Source organism: Alligator mississippiensis, chromosome 13 (genome assembly GCF_030867095.1).
Source record: "Alligator mississippiensis isolate rAllMis1 chromosome 13, rAllMis1, whole genome shotgun sequence".
Taxonomy (NCBI): domain Eukaryota; kingdom Metazoa; phylum Chordata; order Crocodylia; family Alligatoridae; genus Alligator; species Alligator mississippiensis.
In genome coordinates this window covers 50332623-50354966 of record NC_081836.1, presented here as the reverse complement: position 1 = coordinate 50354966, position 22344 = coordinate 50332623, and the positions used below count along the sequence as shown (strand labels likewise).

The 22344-nt window shown below is 52.3% G+C and overlaps 2 protein-coding genes across 8 annotated transcripts in view; one reads left to right on the top strand and one right to left on the bottom strand.

Moving 5' to 3' along the window:
- Positions 1-587: 587 nt before the first annotated feature.
- Positions 588-15787, bottom strand: MAFK (MAF bZIP transcription factor K). Of its 5 annotated transcripts, none has more exons than XM_059716391.1 (3): positions 15708-15787; positions 6857-6936; positions 588-5751 (listed from the first exon to the last, which is right to left on the bottom strand). In XM_059716391.1, exons 2-3 carry the CDS (start codon positions 6890-6892, stop codon positions 5317-5319), a joined length of 471 nt encoding a protein of 156 aa, XP_059572374.1. In that variant the 5' UTR covers positions 6893-6936; positions 15708-15787; the 3' UTR covers positions 588-5316. The 5 variants fall into 5 exon arrangements, with proteins under 5 accessions (XP_059572374.1, XP_006274826.1, XP_019350258.2 ...); XM_006274764.4 differs by lacking the exon at positions 15708-15787 and adding an exon at positions 7759-14260; XM_019494713.2 differs by lacking the exon at positions 15708-15787 and adding an exon at positions 9487-14260.
- LOC102572123 (lysosomal alpha-glucosidase-like) overlaps positions 14276-22344 on the top strand; it is a 21940-nt gene continuing 13871 nt past the window's right edge. The window contains exons 1-3 of one of the 3 annotated variants that reach the window (XM_006274763.4): positions 14276-14356; positions 20687-21224; positions 21500-21645. In XM_006274763.4, coding sequence (XP_006274825.2) covers positions 20697-21224; positions 21500-21645 — 674 coding nt within the window. In that variant the 5' untranslated portion in view covers positions 14276-14356; positions 20687-20696. Of the gene's footprint in view, positions 14357-15931; positions 15950-19008; positions 19078-20686; positions 21225-21499; positions 21646-22344 lie in introns of those variants that run through there. The other 2 variants (XM_059716381.1, XM_014610696.3) reach the window with 2 other exon arrangements.

Here is a 22344-nt window from a genome sequence, read left to right as displayed (position 1 = left end):
TACCACCTCTTGTTAGTTGCTGGGAAGTCTCCCACCAAGCTATAGCCCATATGTCTTGTTATGCATTAGTTCTGCTGTCTCACAAACCACTCCACATCTCTTTTTCAGTTCCAAACTACATCTTTTTTGCATATAGATGCACATCATTTCAAGTGAGTCATGCAGCAGAAACAAGTGCACGGGGAAGAGATCTACTGAAAAGCAGGTGACACTTGGTGATGGCCAGGTCACCAGGTCAGTGAGAACAGCGATAGCACCAGGATGGAGTATGCTCTTGCTCACTGCACCATAGAAGTATTTAAATCTATGAGATGGGATGCAGTAGCACATATTTAACCAGCAAAATGATTACATCATGTTACTCCACTGTCATATGTGCCCCAAGTTCATTCTCGCCGACAGTCCGTGTGAGTCACAGCTGAACGTACCCAGACTGACTTCTAAAGAACCGCCTTTCATTAACAGAATGAAAGAGCAGGCCCCAGTGGGCTACATGCTGTACAGGCTAAAAGAGATTAAGACAAGAGAAATACTCCAGTGAAGAACAACTCAGGCTCCGAAATGCTGACAATACACCAGAGCAAATCTGAAACCAGAAAATGCTTTATTGGAAAGGTACAAAAACCAGTCACTGCAGCTAAATTTACAGCAATAAATTACGGTGTGGCTGTCAAGAGAAAGTAATGGACACATACACAGGGCTATACGCCTTACAAACAGGAATCCACATTACTTGGTATATCAATAATTTATTTTATAATAAAAAAGCAGCACAAAAATAAATATTGAAATGAAATTACTGAGTAACCACAGAGGATAGAAGGAGCTGGTGATAAAAAACAAAACAAAAAACAGAAGACCTCTATCATTTAAAAAACAAAATGAAAGCAAAGGATCCACCATCTATGGAAACACCCCAGCAGACTGAAGTACAGACGACAAGGGAAAACAAACCCACATTACAAAAGTTTGTCTTTTTTTTTTCCTTTTTAAATAAAAACAATCATGACAACAAAGTTTAAATGATCTGAGAGGGAGAATGCTGCCAACCTCCTTCCCGGGCTCTGAGTTGTATAGCATGAATGCCCCCTGCTATTCAAGCAATGTGATTCTTCCAGACACCCCTTATCCCCGCTCACTATCCACCTCCATTTCTTCCCCCCCCGCTCCCCCAAAACCCTGTCCCAGGAGGCTGTGATGTTGCACAGCAGCTAACCTGTTGCTCCCTGCATCTGTTTTCCTCAGGCAGAAGATACGACTGGGCAAGGGCAGAGACACTGACTTGCTTAAAAGGTCCAGAAGCTGCCTTTAAAGGGATGCAGTGCCTGTTCCCAAAGGAGAGCACAATGCATGTGAAACAGAAGAGCTGCCTCCTGTTACTGCCCAATGCAAACACCCCAGGATGCCCCAACTGTGGATCAGGGGGGCATCCCGCAGGCTGCTCCTAGCCTTCTCCCCACCCAGACTGGGGCTCCCATGTTGTGCACAGGATGGTAGCGGAGGGAAATGTTAGGCTTGGGGTTCAGCAGCGGATTCAAATGCCACTGCAGTGCTAAGGCTGATGTGACAAGCAGAAAGGGGCAGAGAAAAGCACCTCTGGAGTCAGAAAGGGAGCCCTTCGTGGTACAAACCAGCAAGAGATACTGCTGTGTGGAAGGAGCAATGGAAGAGGCGTACACTTTCCTTGGCAAGGCTCCCCCCTTAGTGCTTCCACAGGCAGCGGCCAAATTCCCCCGGCACACGGCTCTCGCCCTGGGTGTCAGACTTGCAAGCGTAGGACGGAGAAAAGGGAAAAGCAAAACAGAACAAAACCCAAACACAACTGAACCCCAAACCCCGGAGGAATGCAAACGGGACCACCTCAAGCTGGAGCACCCTCGAGCGAGGAGGGAGGGGAGCTGGGTCCTTAACACGGGCAGCAGCTTTCAGGTCATTCCTCCCTCCACGTTATCTTGCAATTCCGATCCGTCTGAGGAAGCTAGCCAGGGTGCCTTGTTCCCCCCCTCCCTCCCCGCGCGCGCACACACACGTCGCCACCCAAGGAGCCCTGGACTGGAAATTTCCTTTAATAAAGATTTACAGTATCAAACTTGGAAAAAAAAAAACAAAACTTTTTTTCGTCTTTTTTTTTTTACGAAAAATCTGTACGATAAAATGTATATAATTATATATTTATATATATATTTCTCTCTCTTTAAATATTTCCACGTGGTCCTTTTTGATATCCAATATGGATTACCTACCATGGCTATGGTATCAACAGCTTTAATAACACCCAGGCCTCTTGTCCTTAATAGAGTGACCAGAGATTACGTGCCGGCAGCAGCACGAAACTAGCAATCACACGGACGAGCCTTTGGCACCCTTCCAAGAAATGGAAAATACTTGGCCACGAGGGAAGTGCCACTAAAGAATTCAGATATGTTTCTCTTCTCATTCCAGCAGCAAGAAGACCCCACAGAACTACACTTAATTACCCATCGCCCTCTTTGTTTCATGGATTTCGTTTCCCCGGTGTAGTCAGGGATGCCCAGATGGGTGTTCCTATCTATTCAGGAACAACACGGAGCTCTGGAGACATTCAAGAAACTGGAAGCATTTGGGCATTCCCAAGTCTACTGGCCATTCGTTTTAAATGTTATATTTAATTTAAAGCCCCAACAGTGCTAGGAATCTAAATTCTGCCTGTTTTAAGAGGCACCTAACTATTCTTGAGCTGTAGAACATGAAAAGGGACCAGGGAACAACAGTAACATCTTTCTCTTCCTCAGCTTCTGCTGGGGGAGTCAATAATGGGTACTGATACACAGGACATCGATCTGCCTTCTAGAAGATAAGGAGGGAGGGAAAAGAAATGAGGTAATGCTATGTGTCACCCACACTATATTTGCTGAAAAGTCACTTTTAGAAAACTTCCTCCTCCCCTCCAGTAGAAACTTAATCTGGTGGGGTCCCAAGCCTTTGGGAAGCATTACACTTCAGCCTCTATGGCTCAGTAAAGTCACGAACGCAGGTGTTTAGGACTGAATGGGCGCATCTCCATGAGATGCTAGAACTGCAGTAAACTCATTCTACTGTGCGTTAGCGCATCACAGTGAAAGCCGTGCTAATGCGCTGGTGAGCAGTAATTAGCCTGCTGCGCATTAGCGTCACCTAAAAGGCATGTGCTGGCGCTACTACACAGTAGCACTGATTACAGGCACATTAAGTTAGTACCCATTCTTACAGGTACTAAACAATGCACCGCAATTACAGCACATTGATGCACATGTAGACGTGCCCAATAAGAATCAAGTGCAAGGTTCCTCCTCCTCTATCTATTTTACTAAGGGACTCTCTCGGAAAACCCAGACTCCAGTGAGAAGATATGAACTACCTACTACTTCTGTAGACAAGGAGGGCTTTACTAAAATTCTGCATTCTTATTGTTCAAGACAGGAGAGGACTTCTTGACTGACATCTTACATGGGTCTAGCGGGCTACTTTTCTACCCTGGTCAATGCCAGGAGCATCCTCCTGCTAACATACTACATCCATCACTTTTTTCCTTTGGAACCCTAACCTACTTCACACTTCTTCTCTTGAGCACTAGCCATTTTTTCTCCTCATCTCCAACTTCAGCAATCTCACCCTCTTCTAACCTGCATTGGAACAGGCATCCTACACCCCATAAGTCTTTGACCCCCACAGAATGCCAAACGCTCCCCCTCTTCTTGCCTGTGTCGAACCAAACACCAACGTAGCTATTTTTATGCTGACCTGGAAGCGCAGTCATCCTCTCAGTCCCATTAAAGAACAGCAGAATCTTCTCCCTTTGGCTTCCCGCTTCCTGCCCACTGCTGAGCCATAATTCCCTCTTCTCAATCATTCCTCAGAACCATAAGTGCTACTTATCTACCCCCATTTTAGTCCTGCCCTTCGCGTATCTCTTGGGATAATTCATAGACACCACTGCCCAAAGAAAAAGTGTCAAGTTTCAAGGGTCATCTTCACACAGGTAGCCTTAACCCTCTCAATACAAACCACTAAAGGTCTTTTACTCTTTGGCACCCTGCCTTAGTGACAGACCAAGCTGTTGAAGGACCCCTCCTCCTCTTCCCTACCCAGCATCCTATAGCCCATCGCTGGCTGGCAGAGACCAGTGAACATGGCCTATGAGGTTGAAGTGTTCACTTCAGGCAGAGGCGGTTCGGCCACCATTGCCTTTGTCAAGTAGAGGAGTCTCCACCAGCTTCTTGCCCGTAGGTGACTGCCCCTCTGGTTCAGTGCTTTAAAAACATCTCCGTATCATGCTCTATAGAAACCTCTTTTCACAGTGCTGATTCCCAGCAGAACAGCTCCTATCCTGCAATCAATTCTGCTTCAGTCCAGTAATACCTCCAAAATTACTGCCCTTACCCCACCTCTCTCCACATTTCCTGCGATTCCTTGTCTTAAGCTTCAGGAAACCCTGAAAAAGCCACTGTTACAAGATTGTGGATTATCTGGAAGAAATACGTGGCATAAATATACCCAATTTACAGGCACATCTTAGGGAAAGAGCTATTGAAGACTTGGCTTTGTATAAGAGAGGCTACAATTTAGTTCTTGTAAGTCACACAGGTTAGGGGTGGGGTGGGGTGAAGGAAGTATTGAATCATGTAAACTCGTAATCAGTGTGGGATGAAGACAAAGTTTTTCCTAACTGGTGTGGTCTCACCCAGACCTACTGCCCTCTGTACGATGCCGCCCACCCATCCACACCCACGCACGGCAGGACAAAATCTGCTCCAGAGCTTATTTCTCTGCCACTGCTATTACAGATGGAAGTGGTGGTGGTGGAAGGTGAAGTAACTTCTCACAGGGTAGCTGGATGCCACTAAAGGAAATTCTTCTCCACATTCCTCACATGATGATTCCTACAGTCCATCTATTTCCTGGCTTTTGAGCATCATTCGTGAAAGCTCCAGAGGCTCGTCAGCTATCTTCTCCCAGCTGGAAAGCTGCCCACAGCCTGCAGGGGTTTGGGGAAGAGCAGGGAGGACAAAGCGAGCCTTGAAACTTGTACTACATACAGAGCTCAAATCCCGGCCACGAGAGGTTCACAGAGCCGCTGAGTTCACAGAGGAGCAGCCAGTTAAGTTCCCTTTGTAGACATTTCTTTCTTCTTTTTTTTTTTCTTTTTCTTTTTTTTCTTTTTTTTTTTTTTTTTGCACTTTTGGAAGAGAGACTTGTTACCAATGCCAATTCTTGAAGTGACCAAGGACTCCGGGACGATGCATAAGAGCCCTTTCCCCCTCCCCTCTGAAAGGCTGCTAGGTTCCCCTGCTGAGGGCACTAGGACGCTGCCGAAAATGGCACAGAACTGGATGAGATTTCGGCTGACTTCACAATGGTGATGACACTGGTGGTGGCCACTTTGGTCGGGGTGATGGGCCCTCGCGCCACAGTACGAGCGAAGGTCTGCAGCGCCTCGTACTTCGAACGCAGGGCGTCCAGCTCCAGCTTCATGCTGCTGTTTTCTCTGGCCAGCTTCTCCACCTCCTGCTGCAGCTCGACCCGCTGCCTCTCCAGCTCCTCCTTCTGCGTCACGCGCTTGATGCGGCAGCTGGCGGCGTAGCCCCTGTTCTTGAGCGTGCGCCTCCGCTGTTTCAGGCGGATGACCTCCTCTTTGGTGAGACCCCTCAGGTGCTGGTTCAGCTCCCGTACGGACATTGACACGAGTTCATCGTCACTCAGCACTGGGGCATTCTCTCCCGACTCCTCCTTTACCTGCAAATACCAATTGCACAGCAATACAGTGGATGAAAAAGCTACTTAACAGCCCTCCTGACAAAAACAAGAGGACACCTCTGCTACTCGTAATGAATGCAGACCTGATTATTTGGCGCCTCCAAGCATGTCACAGACTAGGCATCCCACTGAAATGCAGCCACCATAGCAGATATTTCAGCATCATATTCTCAGGGTTTAGACACCACTGCAAAGTGTTCTGGGTCAACTTTACACCTATGGTGAGGCAGTGACAGTGATGGTTACCTTATTTGAGCTACAAGGCTTGAACTGAAATGTGCCACGGGATTTACCCTGGTCCTGCCCCTTCATGAACACTGTGCCTTCCAGCCTTAGGCTGGAATCAGGACACACTCAGGGAGGAAGTGAATGACCATCAATGCTACTTTCTGCATCTTGTAGCTTTTCTTTGGAGGTCTCCCATCCAAGTGTGGACCAAAAGTTACCCCCCCGTTTGGCTTGTTTAAATGCCATCTGAAGTGGTTTTACTGGACTTCTGCACAGGGGAGTAATACAAGATCCACAGCAGAACTACCTCCCCCTCAAGCTTTAAAAAACTTTTAGTTTAGTATAATCATTTGTAGAATGCCTCAGGTGTTGCTTTTACCCCTCTGGAGCTACCTGATGGAGACTCCAGGACGCTGGAAGCATCTTTCACTTTACTCTTGCACACACAAGAGTAAAGTGTGCAAGAAAGCTGTGAAGTGAGTCTGCCTATAAAGCATTTCCTGCCTGAACACATGTGTAGGCAAGACCTTTCCGAGCGTTCATCCTTCTCATGGTAGCAGCATCCCACTGCTGGGCCCAGGAACATCTGTTCCAGTATGCTGTTAACATGTTTCCAATGCAGTCTGGTTAGAAATCTCTCCCAGAGACTTCAGTCTTCCCCCATTATACAGTCAACTCCCCTCTACTCTTCTTTCTTGAGCTCACCCTGCTAGTACCCAAGAGATATGCCGGCACCAACGTACCAGTCTCTCAGAACACGGGGTGGGCACCATTGACAGCAATGTACACATCTAGAGCAAGACCCCTTCAACCATCCCATTTACCCTGTGTAATCCCCACCACTCTCCCACCATACCTTTAATGCCTTATTTGGTTTGGGATTAGTCGTCATAACCTGGGCACAGTCGCCTGGACAAAACTGCTCAGAAATTGCAACTGGAAAAAAAAATTAAAAAACAAAAAACACAATTCAGGTTACAATAAGAGTAGAGAATGAAACATCACCAACACGTGTACACACATTTCAAGCTAGCAGAACCGTATCTCTGGAGCACCAGGCAAAGAGAGGGGGCCACACAAGCGTTCATCATCCTCTGGGATGGGAGGCGAGATTCAGAGGGCTGCACGCTGTCCGCTCATGTACGAAAAGGGCTCCCATGCATGGCCAACAGGTGCCCTGTGAACACAGCTTTCTGAAAAGCCCCAAAGGTTTCCAAATTCTTGGTGACATTTGTGCCAGGTAGAGGAGGAGGGAGCCCATTGCCCGTCTGTGTATAGCTATTATGCTGGCAAGGCAGTGTATGGTACCCAGCAGGCCACCTTGCCTTCCCTTGTCCAGAAATTCAGTCTCTGGGACCCAATCTGACCTTCGGCTCCCTATGGAGGCTTTGGGGGGATCCAGGTCCATCCACCTGGAACTGGACTGGGACCAGCGGCCTGCTTCCCAAGACACCAAAAAGATCTAGAGGATGGCAGCTGCTCTTTGCATTCACCTAGCCTACATTTGAAATGGCAGCCCAGAGAGGAAAAACCTCTCTCACTACCTGCCCTCCAAGCCACCCTGCACCCCAAAAATCATGGCTAAAAAACCCCCAAGAGTGGTGCAAAAATCAATTGGTAAAACAAGGGATGAGTTTGGCATCTCCCCAGGGATCGAGACTGTTGCTCCAGGATGCTCTCCCACCTCAGCTAGGAGGGGACCTGCCGAGGCCAGGCACATCCCCTCCGCCCTGATGAGACGCTGCCCTTCAAGCTCACCTCGGCGGGTTGCTACACCCCTTCAGGCCGCGGCGCTGGCCCTCGCTCCCGAACCTTCACGCCCACCGAGCCGGAGCGACGACACTGCCGGAGCAAGCGCTCATTCTGCACCTACCACGGCCGAAGGCCCTGCACTGTGACATCACGGCATCGCCCTACACTTTCCCCAGCATCTTGGCTGCAGAAGCCGGGGCGGGCGCGAGGGCTTCGGCTTTGACACCGAGTCCGTCCCTCCCGAGGAGCGGCTGGAGCGGATTTGGAAGGCTGCGGCGGCGCTGGGCGCACAGCGCACACAGACTGTCTGGCGGGAGTTCGCCCCCCCCCTCCTACCCCAACCCTCCCCAATTCCACGTCTGCGTCGTGTCACACATTCTAATCATTCATGAAAAATCCAGCCAAAGCATCCCAAGCATGATTCCCTTCTGATAGTTGCCATGGTGACCTTGGGAAAGTAGCCAACCCTGAGACAGTCGCCATGGAAACAGAGAAGCCCAAAAGCAATAATGACTTCAGGTCATGTCTGTGCAAAGACATCACGAGGTCGTCAAAGAGTAAACAAACTCATTCATGTCTGCAAACACCCCGGGGTGGGCAGCAGCGAGGGGTGGCGAAGGTGGGGTGGAGGGTGACAGGAGCCGGGTGGCGGAGGGATGCTGGCTCAGCTTGTACTTGAACTGTACCAGTCAAGACATTTCATCATCATGTCTCTCACACACACACACAAAAATCAAGATAACAAGGAGTGAGAACAAGTGCAGAGTAGAGGAATTTCCCTGGATTTGAGCGCCTTTTTATTAAAGCACTTCATCTGGCTTCCAGCACAGTGCTCCATCTCCCGGCTGGTCTCTCCCCCACCCGTCTCGACTGCCTCCCATCACGCAGCATGCGAGCCAGACCAGCGACAGACACTTCGTGATGAATGGGCCACTTAAAGCAACTGGTGTGCGGTGCCTTTAGCACAGCATCGCACCGGGCCCAGGCTCGTGCCTAGTATTAACCACCCGCCCCGGACACCATCTCCAGCAACCGTCCCTCTCCTCCTCTGCAGCAGACTCGGGTCAGAGCAGCTAAGACTGCCTGGGACAAATGGTAACCGGTTCTCACAGTCTGCATGGTGCAACCCCAGCAGGGGCACTTGTCACCTGCTGCAGAGAGGAAAGAAAAGGGGGAAGCCAAATGCTGACCTTCATGCCCTGTTAAGTTCTGGTTTTTTTGCATAGACAGCAAAGGAAGGGGCAAACGTCCCCCCCACACAGATGCCTTCCCCTTCTCCCCCTTTGGACCACCTCTCCCTCATTTCCCCCGTCACGCTTGGTATTCAGCACGCACCCCTGCCGCTGTCCTACTCGAGCCACAGGCACGAATACATTAGCACGCAAAGGAGGAAGGAAAGGCTCCTGGTCTTGGCCAAATGATCCCAATGAGTAACGGGGAAAGCAGCGTGCAGGCAGTGCAGAAAGGAAACAGGCTGTAGCCCCCTCCCTGCACACACACACAGCCTCGGGCCTTGCAGTCAGTCGGTGCCATAGCTATGAAGTGAGTCACCAGCTGTTTACAGAGTTGGAGAGCTCGCATTCCCACAGAACCAGAAACCCGCTGGATCCCCCCCTCGGCCCTAGAAGGGAAGGGGCACACTGGAGTCCCACTGGCGGCACTTGGCAAAGCAAAAAACCGGAAAAGGAAAGTCAAAAAGGAGGGGGAGGCGGGGGACGCCTCGGTCACACCCACCGATTACACAAAAAGCCTTTTGATCCTCACCCGGCGTGTCTTCAAAGCGCTTTCTGCACCAGCCGATGGAAAAACTGAACACGCTGCTGGCTGTGCGGAGATGGAAAGACATGTAAAACACGGTGGAAAACAAGCGTGGAGGGCTGAGACTCCCTCCCGGGGGTTGCAATGCGGGTGAGCCTGCCACCCAAAGTAACACAGCTGCAATAGGAAGCGGCTCTGATTCCATGTGACAAACCCCCCTTCTGGTCACCTGTTGCTTTGTGTCTCTGATGGCTGCTGAAGCAATGCCTATTTACACTGCAAGTTCCTCAAGGGAGGCCCTGGAGTCCTCTGCGTTTCACACGCCGCCAACCACGCTGTCGGCACCTGACGAGCCGACAAGGGTCCAGGAAATTCAAAAACAGCAACAGAAATTAGAAACAGAAGAACGTTATCCTGGCCCTGCGTCTCTGGGGGTCACTGGTACTGAACACCTCCCTTACCTCCTTTGTTCTTTATTCAAGGGCCATTTTGCTGACACGCTGCTGTACTTGAGGTATTGCACTGTCTGAAATGGCTTAGAACCAGCTCGCATTAGAGAGGCCCAGCAATACAGCAGAGTCGCTGCTGGGACAGAGATGAAGGAGGGACTCAGGTACCCCCGCGTTCCCAATTGGCACCTGTGCAAAATGGGACCATTGGGTCAGCAGCAGACTGTGCGCAAGATTGGCATCTAGACCAGTGGGTCTCGACCTTTTTTGTACCAGGGCCCATTTGGAAACATCAATGGCCAGTCTTAATGCGCTGCCCCTCACTCCCGACCTACTGGCCCCAGGCCCTGACTCCCCAGTGGATGGGACATGGGGGGGTCCCAAGCAGCCCCTCGCAGGCTGCAGCTCTGCCAGCCTGCAAGGGAAAAGTCGCAGTTTCCCATGTTTTTCTCTTTTAAAGGAGAATCCATTTTTTTTAAGTTTGTTCCTGACCCTTTCATATATTCTTGAGACCCACTTTCCAACCCTCGGGTTGAGAAACGCCAATCCAGACAAGCCGCCTCTCCTGTGAAGAGCGGCTATTCAGGAACAGTATGTCCCAGAGGCTGGGTCATGCCCCTTTGACACTTGCAAAACACATCACTAACCCTACCCCTAACCCGCCAGAGTTTAACACGGCGCTATGGAGAGCATCCAAATAAGATCTATCAAAATCACAAACTCGGTGACCATTCATCCAAGACTCATCATCTTATAAAGTAAATCAGCCTGCAGGCAGGGTCCAAACACAGGACCTGGAACAAGCACTCAGAGTTATAATCCTGACCAATAATTACGTCCGCTGTGGCCTTGGGTTGGTTTCTTAAAATATGACGCAATCTCCCCATCTGTAAAGCGAGGATAAAAATACTTACAATCTGTACTGATTAAAACTGTCCATTTATCGCCCACAAGCAGTTAAATATATTACAGTGTGTGGCATTTCCTATCTTTAGAATCCAAAGACGAACCCTTCTAGTAAAAAGGTAAACAGATGCAACTATTCCACACTGAGGGATGTCCACTGCACAGCTTGCAGAGGTGTTTTGAAGCTCCCTTTTCTTTCTCTGCCCTATTCCTGCCCTTCTTTTCTTAATTGCAATTGCTTCATCATATCTAAAGTTAGCATGGAAGCTTTTTAGAGCACGGGCCACATTACATCTTTATTTTGCAAGCAGCCTGGCACACTTCTGAGTATCATACAAGAACAGCAGACAGTTCTGTGCCCCCGATGAGGGGATAAGGGCTTACAGATTGGCATCTTTAGTATTAAGAAGTGCTTTTGTTGTAGTGATGTCATGTTTTTAGACGAAAATGATCCCCTGGCACTCTTCCCAATACCTTTGTTCACCTCCCCTTATCACTGTCAACATTGTCAGGAGAATCCGGGACAGAATTCCAAGCTGCGTGGTTTTGGTTTGGCACCACTGATAACCCCTACTAATTTTCTTAGAGGCAGCTCAAGACAGGGGAGATAGACAGCCCTAACTAGTGGATAGAGGCAGGAGTGCACTGCGATGTGAGATGACTTGCAAGGAAGAAGAGCACAGTAGACTACATCAGTTTTTAAATAGCACTCCTCACATGCTGGGGCTCCCAAAGCACTTTACAAAGCAATGCATTAGTGACAGTCATAGCTGCTACCTCACAGCAGGCATGGATGCACTTGTGAGTAATTTGTACACAGCCTTGAACATTAAAACCCATTTATCCCAAAATGGAACAGTGGCCAGGACAAAATTATCCAGCAGAAAGCCCCATCAGCGTTTAGCTTCCATTCAGACACACGCGAGACGGCAAGGACAGCAATGTGAAGATGCACAATCCTCAGCCCAAAAGGGCCAATGACCGCTTTTCTCCTCCCTAGGAGCACTGCCATGCCAGGATGGTTGCATGGTAGAGGTCTCTCCGTCTTGTACAACTCATCACATCAAGAATCTCCATTCTGCCCAGAGGCTTAAATCAGCAGTACTGCCTCCAGCCAGTCCAAAACACAGTGAGACGATTTGTAAGGCAGCTGGTCAGCAACCTATCCACACTTCCAGTTTACCCACAAGCTACTTGGCCCTCTTTCCCTTTCTTAAGGGACATAAAGGCAAAAAGTTTCAAAAGACTGGTGACCCTCCACATTCAAGCTCCAAGCAGCCATCAATGAGCGGTCAGATTATTGGAGGTTAGGCAGCAAGTCCTGGTTCCCGCTGCTGCCAGAAGCCTGAACCTCCCACCCTCCTCCTGGTCCACACAGAGCATTTCAACCCCGAAAGCAGCACACACTTACCCAGATCTTACAATCGCACCGCCACACACCAGAGGAGACACCCGCGAGATGGTCACATCAGCCGACCATTTCTCCAAAGCTGGCCGCGTGAATGTGGCCACCAAGGAGGACATCAGGTCTTATAGGTGAAGGGAACTGCAGATGCTTAAGCCCCAAGCTCTGTGCCTCTGCCCCTTGGAGACCTGACATGGATTTCCAACACGCTGCAGTGTGAAATGCAGACAGCACCATCCCTCCCATCATCCCCGGGTCCTCCCCCTGCTTCAGCAGTCCTCATGCATTCTGCAAGACAAACTGACACTTGTCGTTCATCTGGATGAAGGGAGGGTGCGGGGGGATGCTGATGATGTGAATCAAGGAGACAGCAAACACATGCAAAGCAGTCAATTCTCCATGAGCCCAGAGAAGAGACCAGGGAGGGGTGAGTCACTGTTTACTTTCTACACACTAAACTCGCCCAGCTGGCCAGCTTTCCATTTCCCTTATGGATCAGAACCAGCATCCACCAGCAAAGAACAGATTCAGGAACCTTCAGACAGAATTTGAGAGCTGCCGGGACACGACTCGGAGGCTCTCTCGGGGGAAGCCTGGACAGGGATCAGACAGTCTTCAATGCTTTGGTAAACAACCTAGTCAGATGCTGCAGAGAGCCTATGGTTACAGAGCGGCCGATTCAGGCTATCATGAGAGTGTGCCTGTGTGTCACATTACAGAGACCTTGGACTTACAGGGGGGGAAGAGGGAGGGGGAACGGCAGCTACTGAAGAGGTCGGATACACTGCTCACAGCTTCAGACACAGCAGACACAGGGCAGCGCTCCTCCCCACAGTGCGTTTTATGGAAGTGATCAAACGAAAATACACTGCAAAAATGAGTTAAGTCCCACATCACCATAGCACAGAAAAAGTACTTTTGTGACCTGGGGAAATCAAGGTAGTACGTGGTCAGCGATTTCTATGGGGCCAAGAGGCAGAACTGAGATGAGGGCTTGTGAATTCTCCTGAGCCCCGTGGACTAAGTCCAACCTCCACCTCCATGTGAATGTGAATGATGACAGACATGAGGATGGTTATTCAGGCACCCAGACTGCGAGACAGCGAAGCGTGCTGCAGGATGCGCCCAGTTTTAGAGCTGAGCAGCAGGATAATTGCTTTCATTTACTTAAAAAAAAGTTTTTTTGGCATCCCAGGCCCACAGTGAGACAGCCTTCCAAACAAGAGAGAAGCAGCAAAAAGCGATGCAGCAATATCTGCCCGAGTTTGCAGATAGCCTGAAACAACAGCCCAGAAAGGAGCATAAACCGCCTGCGCCTCTTGATGGGGGGCTGAGCCTGAAATTCCCTGATAATTGCAAGCGTCAGCACTGCTGGAGAGTTTCGCAGCTGCATATTTACTCAAACGAGCTGCAAGCGCACTTATCCCACCCGCCCTGACTGCCTGCCATACCGCCTGGGGGGCCAAGAGCTCCAGCTGTCCCTGCTTCCCCTCCCAAACATCCGACTGTTACAAAGTTTCAGTGCAAAACCAGGGGGCTTCAGAAAGCCATTATAAACACTCGGCTGCTTAGGCTTTATTTCATTCACCATTAAACTCTGTTAGTTATTTCAAGCCAGACACAGGTTTAAACCACTACCGCTGCAACAGGTTGGGGAAAGAACATAGGTGAAACTTCCCCAATATGAAGGACCTCTTGTAGCCTTACTTAAAAATACTTCTTGAGGTTGCATATGAATTACCCCAAGATCATTTAACACAGCTAGCCCGAAGTGCAGGAATAAAGCCCCAAAGTCTAAAGTATGTGGAGCATCTTGCTAACCAAAACCCACAAGCCCTCTCCCTGCTGTAACCATCTCCTCCCTGAAAAAAACATCCTCCATATTGTCACCAGGATAGGTACAAACAGGGTTAATCCTCCCTCCCCTCGGTGCTGCCAATGCTAGGCACGGCCATTGGATAACCGGAGCATCCATCATGTTTAGGAAGTGACTGCGGGAGGAAGGTTACTCTGCATTACAGTGTATACACGGAAGAGACAGAGAGCAGGGAGCAAGCACCGGCTCCATCAGTGAGCAAGCAGCAAGGTAAATTCCCTCCATACTAAGCCACTGCAGGACCGCGGCACAGCATGTTGGCTGGGCTGGCGTGGGAGCAGGGGTGCCCCTGCCTGCACATGCCAAGCGCCCAGGGACCGAACCTCCAATAATAAGACGTGCAGCTTTGGATCTGGTGGCACAGGGGCATTTTGGCTTCTCACCTCTTTGCCTTCTCCCCGGCCCCCAGAGCTGAGCTAGGAAGGGGGCAGGAGGGCAGAGAAGGAATGGCAGCTTTTCCATTTCCTGCACTGCCACTTTCCCCAAAGGGCGCTTGCTCCTAAGTGGAGCTGTCCCGGCCTGCTTTCCTCCAGGAGCTGGAGAACGAGTCCCCTCTCCTCCACCCCGCACAGCCCAGGGAAGCAGAGTCCCAGCACCCCTTGGCCACAGGAGGAGGAGGAGGAGGAGGAGGAGGAAGGAGCTCTCTCTCCAACTGACCATGGCATGTTTCTAGAGTTCAGACATGTCTCACTTCCCCTCCCTCGCGGCCTGGACATTTCTCTCACTAGTGCCACTCCTTTGTCGGGGGGGAAGGGAGCAGAAGCCAGGCTTCTCCACCCCCACGGAGCTAACATCCCACCCCACCACCCGCTCAGGGGGAGAAAAGCGGTTCTCAGGAAGCCCCACCCGCCCTCTGCGGAGGGCGCGGTCTCGAAACCCCACCGGTCTACTTGGCAGGTGTCCCCTCCAGCAAGCCACCTCGTCCCCGGCTGGCCTGCGTCCCCACCGGCCAGCCAGGGACCCCTCCAGCACGGCCCCTCCTCGGTCTGCCGGGCCGTCGCTCCCATCCCTGCCACCAAGAAGTCACTTGCTCCATCGCTCTCCCGCAGCAACGCGCCCTCTGCTACTATCCGCCCGACGCAGGGCGACCCGGGCGCGTCTCCGAGCACGGCGCGCAGGGCACAACCGGGGACCCGCTGGCTCGTTTCCAGCGCCCCCAAGGTCCACCCAAGCACAGCCGGGGTCTCGCCGGCCTCTCGAGACCCAGGCGGACCCCGGCCAGGCAGCATCCCGCCCCTTCCCAAACCGCCCAACTTTTGTGCAACAGGCGAGGGCTTCTTCAGGCCACGGGGGCCAAGCCCTGGGGACCCTCCTCCGGAGGGGGCTTCTCCCTGGTACTGAGCCCCCAGCCCGGCTCCGTGCTCCCCCTCCAGCCCGGGCCCCGCGGCCACGTGGGAGCAGAGCCCCGGGTGGGGCCGGGCGCCCCGTGCTGAGTCACGCGGCGGGGCCGACCCCGCATCCAGCGGGCCCAGGCCACGTGCGCCCCGCGCTGACTCAGCGGCTCGGCTCGGCCCGGCCGGGCCCGACCCCCGCCCCGCTCCGCGCCCCGCGCCCCCCTCACCCGCGCGGCGGGGCCGGGCTCCGCAGCCGCCCTCCCTGCGAGCCAGTCCCGGGAACAACAACAAGCGCGGCCCCCTCCCCCCCCGCCCCGCACCGGCCCCGCCCCCCGCGCCCGCCCGCCCGGCCAACCAGCGCCCGCCCCGCTTCCGGGAACCACGCGTCACGGCTCGCGTCGCGCGGCCACGCCCCTGCCGGCGCCGCCGCGTCACGAGGCCACGCCCACGCGGTTCATTCATGTGGAAGGTAGGGAGAAAGCGTGAGGGCTCTCGTGATTGGCGGAGCGCGCGCGCGGTCGGGCGCCGTGCTCATTGGCGAAGCGCGCGGGGCTCCCGGCGGAGGGTCGTCGGAGCCTCTGCTACACTATTCCCTGGCTCGTGGCGGGGAGGAACCCCCACCTCACCTCCCTTCCCCCGGCCTGTTCCTCCCTGCCTGTTTCGGTTTCAGTTTCTTTTGCTTTGCAAGCACTTCCTCCTGGAGCCGCCCCCGGGGGCTTTTGCGCAACCCGCAAGGCCGCAGAAAAAGGCACGTGTCCAGTTGCCACATCTGGGCGAGGGCAAGCGAGGTCCCTGGGAAGGTTCCTGGGAAGAAAGAAGCAACCTCCAGGCTAGGGCAGGCGAGGAAAGCCGCAGAATTGGCGCTGGGACTTGCTGGTCCCGTCTTCGTCTTGTCGCCCACCTCCCGCGTGCAGAAGTTGTGACCCCAGTCACGAAAATCACCTCCTTCCTAACCTAAAGGCTTTGGGGTTTTTGGCGGATGGTTGGTGTTTTCAAATCCTTGGTGAAGGAAGGAAACATCTGTCCTTAAAAGCAAAAGTTTCCCGGTGTCTGCTTTCAGGAGCCGGGGATTTAACCGTTCGTTGGATATTGCGACTGGCCAACGAAATCCCGAGTTGTGGCGGCGCTTCCTCGTCGCTGAGCGTCGCGTCGACCGTGCGAGCAACATTTTAGACCCCCGAGAGCACTACGTCTTCCCAATTTTAGACCAGGGTGAACTAGCCTAGACTTTTAATGAAAAAAGATGCAGAGTTTTGTATATCGACACCAGGCTTTTAGTCTCTCTGTGATTAGGCTTGTGACTATATTTGAACTGAAAAACTACCTGCCAATCTAGGCCAGTGGTGCTCAGCTTGAGGGCCAAAGATGTCATGTCAAAGATGTCAAACATCATCAATATGTTGAGCCAGAATCTCTGTCTCGCGCCACCCCCTTTTGCACAGCTCGGGTAGTGAAGGGAGCAGAAAATCCTGCTGGGATTTTCCCAGTAACAAGGGGAGGTGTCAAGCCAGCATATCTGGCTCCTTCATGTTCCTTTGAACAGCCCAAGGCACAGGGGAGGGTGAGAACAGCAGGGAGGAAATGTGGCTGGACCCTTAAGTGCTCCAAGTACCCTCAACTGGTAGGATGGTTCCTGTAAAGACATAGAAATAGCATAATTTAGAGCACCCTCCAGGCTACTCTAACATTTGCTGAGGCAGCAGATCAAGGAGTCAGAACTGGCTATTTATTGGCTTTCATTTCCTGCTCCTTTTTCCCTTTTTCCAAGCAGAGCTGGACGCAGGCATGAGCGAACCGGGTGGCTGCCCAGGGTCCAGACAAAGAGGGAGCCCAAAAATGGGGAAAAAAATCACAATTGCAAAAAAAAAGTTTTAATATTGTGCATATATGGGACTGGCAATGTTGTCAGTTGAGAATGAACTATTTAAATACATCAGTACCACAAATGTGATAAAGACTTTTGCAACAACAAAAAAAATCATTATCTTTGGCGAAGGGGGCCCAATACTCAGAGCCGTCCCTAGGGTACAGTGGATCGGGGCGACCGTCCCAGGCCCTGCACTTTGCAGGGGCCCTGCGGAGCCGGGCGGAGTGCCTGCAGCCCCTCCCATGGGGCCTGCCTGGAGCTGGCGGCTCAGCCCTGTGCCGTGGAAGAAGCACGGAGAGCCACCCCTTGCAGGGGTACCATGACCCCATGCAGTGTTAAGGGGGCCCCGCACAGGCTGATTTGCCTTGTGTCCTGCACCACCCTAGGGTTGGCTCAGGCAATACTAAAAGTTTGGCCAGGACCACCAGGCGTCTAGGTACAGCACTGCTCCCAAGCAGAAGTCGTGTCCATTTGGAACGGAGAGAACCAGGCTGGCTAAAGTTTCCAAAGCTCTAAGGCCCAGGTGCCAATGCCATTGGTCTTCATGTGTCCCAAGGTTATGCACCCTGTTAAAACCCTGCGGTGGACTTTCCCGCTGTGGACTGCAGTCCCAGGCGTGGGTGTACCTGATGTGGACGCACACACCTAGGGCTCAGAGTTCAAGGGCAGCTTGTAGCTTCTTTGTGCCCACTCACAGTATGGGGCCAGTAATGCTGGGTTTATTCCTTGTGGCTGCTTGAAGTTAGCATGGAGCAGAGAGACAGAGCTCCCACATCCAGAGTGAATATCAGATCCCAGAGTACCTTGGCATGGGGGATTTTTAATACCAGGTTGTCACAGGATAGGGGAAGGCAGCCTGCAGTATGGTTCTGGTGTAGTCACAGCTGGGTTAGAAAACCGTTGTCTGGTGTTGGGTGAGAGCCATGCCTGATCACATTAATAAAGGGCTCAGTTAAAGGGGCAGGGCTGGGTCCCTGAGCTTGGTAAAGTTGCTCTGCTTCTCTGGAGAAGCCCACTTTAGCCGGCAGCCTGCTCAGGTGGCTGGGAGAGGCTTTTCCATGTTGTGGCCAGTCTGCACTTGTAAGCAACAGGGTTTTTTCAGTGTGAAATTACACAGCTAGTGGTGGTGACCCATTCACAATAGCTACTTCTTTCTGGCTTCTGTTTAGTGCACGTGGAAAGGGCTGTTACATTTTTCTGGTGAACTACCTCCTGTTGGCTTTCATTAATAAGCAGAAAAAAGCTCTCCTTTCTCTGTTCCCCAGTGAATGTAACATAGGGTGGGACCATTTGACAAAATGGTTGGTGGGATGTAAGATGCAAAAGGTTGAGAACCGCTGGCCTAGGGGGCCTTGAACAAGCCCCTGACCCAGTATCATCTGGGAAGCAGGGATCATAAGACTTATCCAGGTTTGTAATGAGCTTTAAAATCCTCTTTACAAATTCCCACTGTGTTTGGACAATGAAGAGGACCCGGTAACCATCGATACCATATTGTTGATTATGGAGTTTATTAAAACTCTGGCTATAAACAGAAAAGGTTTGGGTAGAAATAACTTGAACTTCAAGCCGCATGCAATACGGTAGGATTGATGAGCTGCTACTAGGCAGAAGCGGTAGAGACTCCGAAGGGGCTTCTCTCAGGAGTTTTACGGTATAGCAGGCAGAAGTGCTGCAAGCTGGGAGACCTCCCTGTCTTCCCGCAACCACAATGTCAAGAGGAGACACGTGTATGTAAGCTGCTTAGGACCCAAAGGATCAGGCCCCGGGGGCAGCAAAATAGCGGTGCAGAGAGGAAAGGCTCGGTGATTTGGGCTGAATACCAGAGCTCAGCATGCCTGGGCAGGGGGGTATTTTTAATGCCACCGCAGGGATCCGCGTCAGTCACAAATGTGGGGCGAGCGGTTTGCCAGCCTCCGTTAAGATGGCAGCACCATGCACGCACAAGCCTGCTTGCATCTGTGCACCCCGGCATTTCCACACGCCTGGGGCGCTCGTACCTCCGTGCATCAGGCGACTTTGGCTCCCTCGTACAGCCAGCTGCAGAGCAAACAGATGTGATGGGGTCGGCGCATGAGGTGGTCCTGAGTGCCTGGGGTTGGAGGCGCTGCATGTAGCTGCTTAGGCGCGGGGAAAGGGAATGTCATGTGTCATATGTCTGTGCTGCTCCTGGCACCTTCAGGGCCAAGCTGCACGGGCTATTTTAGTGCAAGTGCGACATGCATGTGCCGAATAAACAGCACGTTTGATGTGCCCTCAAGGAAAGGAAGGTCTCGGGGTGCTTTGGCTTGAGTAAGTGTCTCTGCCTGTGGAGAGCGAGGTGGTGACTGCAGTTGGAGGTGTGACAAGCACAGGAACAGCATGCAGAGCAGAGGGGCGAGGAGGCTTTTCTCCTTGTGAGAGGGCCCTTGCGGAGATGCCTGCGCGAGAGATGTTCCCCAAGAAGGATGTTTTTGCAGAGGAAGAGTCAGGCATGTTCTCCACCCCCAAAGGCCTCACAATTCATGGGTCTGGGCCTCTCCAGAGCTGGGCACCCCCAACTCCCCTTGATTTCAATGAGAGCTGAGGATGCTCAGCCCCTCAAAAGGCTCTTGAAGCCCCAGCTCTGGCAGGGTGGGTGGAGGAGGGATTTAGCCTCACTGGCAGGCCCTGGAACCAAGACAGCCCATAAATCTGGATGCAGCTCGCAAACCTCTGGGAGCCCTGGGGAGGCCCCCATGGCAGAGGCAAGGCAGCCCCTTCTGAGAGGCTGTAGCATGTGTTTCTCTCGCTAGTGTGGCATGGGTCTGATACCAGGAGGACTCTGTCTCCCTTATCATGCTATTAGAGGACAGAGCCTTGTGCAACACGTGTGGTACAGCACTTGGCACAAACTCTGATTTGCCACCTTCGACCCCATCTCCAGAGCCAAGAGTTTTGCTCTTTACCTGCAGCACAGGGTAGGCTGTTATTGCAGGGTGCTTTGTGGCTGTGGTGTGTGCACAAGAGGGGGAGAGCAGAAATTCTTGTGGACCCTTTTGGACCATTGGCTTCCTGCAGATGCAGGGGGCTGGACTCTGTGGCCCTTTCTAGGCCTCTATGTCGTACGGTCCCACAGCACAACTATTAGAGTGACGGGACCGGTGAGAGGAGTCGCAGCAGTTGTGTGGTGCACGGACAGTATTGTGAAAAACTATGAGCAGGCACAAAGACAAAATGGGGAAATTCCCCCCTGGGGCTATGGCACGGGCTGATATGGCTTATTCTTCAAAATGATGAGCAGACTCTCCCAATAGGAAGGGTGGGGTTATCTGTCTTCCAGTTCGTTCATGTGCTGCTTTATTCCTTTCCTCATTCTAGCACAAGGAAGATGAAGTCCTATCAGAAGCTGACAACAGATGTCCCCCAGCCGGCTGCATCCCGCGTGGAAGAGGAGGGCGCGGATGGGAAGCCCTCCTGCTTTCAGAAGCTGTCCACGTGGTGGCTGGGTGGGTGTCTGCTGGCAGTGGCCATCCTCCTGAGCGCTGGCACCGTCTGGGTGCTCAGACAGGCCTCCAAGGGCCGGCACGCTCAGACGCCACCAGAGAAATGCAGCTCGGTCACTGAGCCGCTGCGCTTTGACTGCTACCCCGAGAGGAATGTGGTGGTGACTCAGGAGCTCTGTGAGGCCAGGGGCTGCTGCTTCATTGAGAGGGACCAGGCCTCAGGCAGCAGACAAGGAGTGCCATGGTGTTTTTACCCCCCCGACTTCCCCAGCTACGTCTTGGAAAGCCTGAATCAGACGGAGCTGGGAATGGTGGGCTTGCTGAGGAGGAAGGTAAAGGCCTATTACCCCAGAGACATTGAGACGCTGCAGCTGAGCGTGGAGTTTGAGACAGACACTCGGTTACACATAAAGGTGAGCTCTCTGATTCCAGGGAAGTCTCCGTGAGGTTTCTCACGCTGGGTAAATAAAACCCTTGGTCTCTGCTGGCTGATTCTGAATGCTTGTTTTGTGCCTCTGGCCTCAGATCCCATCACATCAGACCGGGCAGCTGTCTGTTGTGGCACCAGCTGGCTCTATGATGCTTCTGAGTTTCGTTGGCTGCCAGCTCACTCCGGGAGTCCATGAAATGCCACCCCACCCTGCCTCTTGCTTAGCAGTTTGAAAAGCTGGCTTTCTCCCTTTTGTAGATCACCGATTCCAGCAGCCCTCGGTATGAAGTCCCCCTGCAGGTCCCTCGGGCCACGAAGAGAGCGGAGAACCCTGCCTACAGCCTGGATTTCTCCAGGGAGCCGTTTGGGCTGGTGCTGAAGCGCAGAGCATCAGGGGCTGTGCTGTAAGACCCCACACTCCTCTCTTCTTTCTAGCATCTCAGAGGTGGGGAGGGGCAGGAGCTAAGAGGGAGGAGGAAACTCTTCTCAGGATGCCATCTCCTGCTCCCCTGAGCTCAGCTCGGGTGGGAAGGTTAGGAGGCTCACCAGGTCTAGGCTGGAGGGGAGAGCTATTCCTCTTCATCCCCCTTCCCCAGGGCCCCAGTGTTCAGTGCGGGCCATTGCACAAGATCCTTGTGCTTCCTGGCAGCGTTGATGCCAGACACTTTGCCACCGTGATCTCAAGGAGGTTGGGGATGGGCTGCATTGGACTGTCTCATCCTCTCTGTGTGCACTGTGGTTGTTTGCATAACATTAATCACTTAATGAGTGTACATTGCCTTCCAAACAAAGCCTTGCGTAACGAGCATTGTTACTACTCTGCCTACTGGGTTGATACCCGGTTGGTCACAGATCTGGGCAGGGGGTCCCTTACCAAGGGGAAAGGCTCTGTCTGAAAGTTGCATGTTTTGCTCCTCTAACATGCACTCTAGGTTGCTTGCTCGCGGGGCTCCCTCCATCTTTCCTACCAGCCAGTTGGTCTGCCCAAGTGTTTCAAGCTGCAAAGGGCCTGTGGAAATACCACTGCAGGCACTGAGTGCCAGGACTTCTTTGGGTCAGGGGAAAGTACCAAATTCAGCTGTGGTGTAAACCTACACAGCTTC

Excerpts from the sequence above, each read along its gene's own strand:
- MAFK (XM_019494713.2), bottom strand. The coding sequence starts at position 9,715 with ATGGAATCAGAGCCGCTTCCTATTGCAGCTGTGTTACTTTGGGTGGCA. Across the intron at positions 6,937-9,486 it reads AAAGGCTTTTTGTGTAATCG|TTGCAATTTCTGAGCAGTTT; the intron begins GTGGGTGTGACC and ends TTTTTTTTCCAG. Across the intron at positions 5,752-6,856 it reads AACCAAATAAGGCATTAAAG|GTAAAGGAGGAGTCGGGAGA; the intron begins GTATGGTGGGAG and ends TGGTATTTGCAG.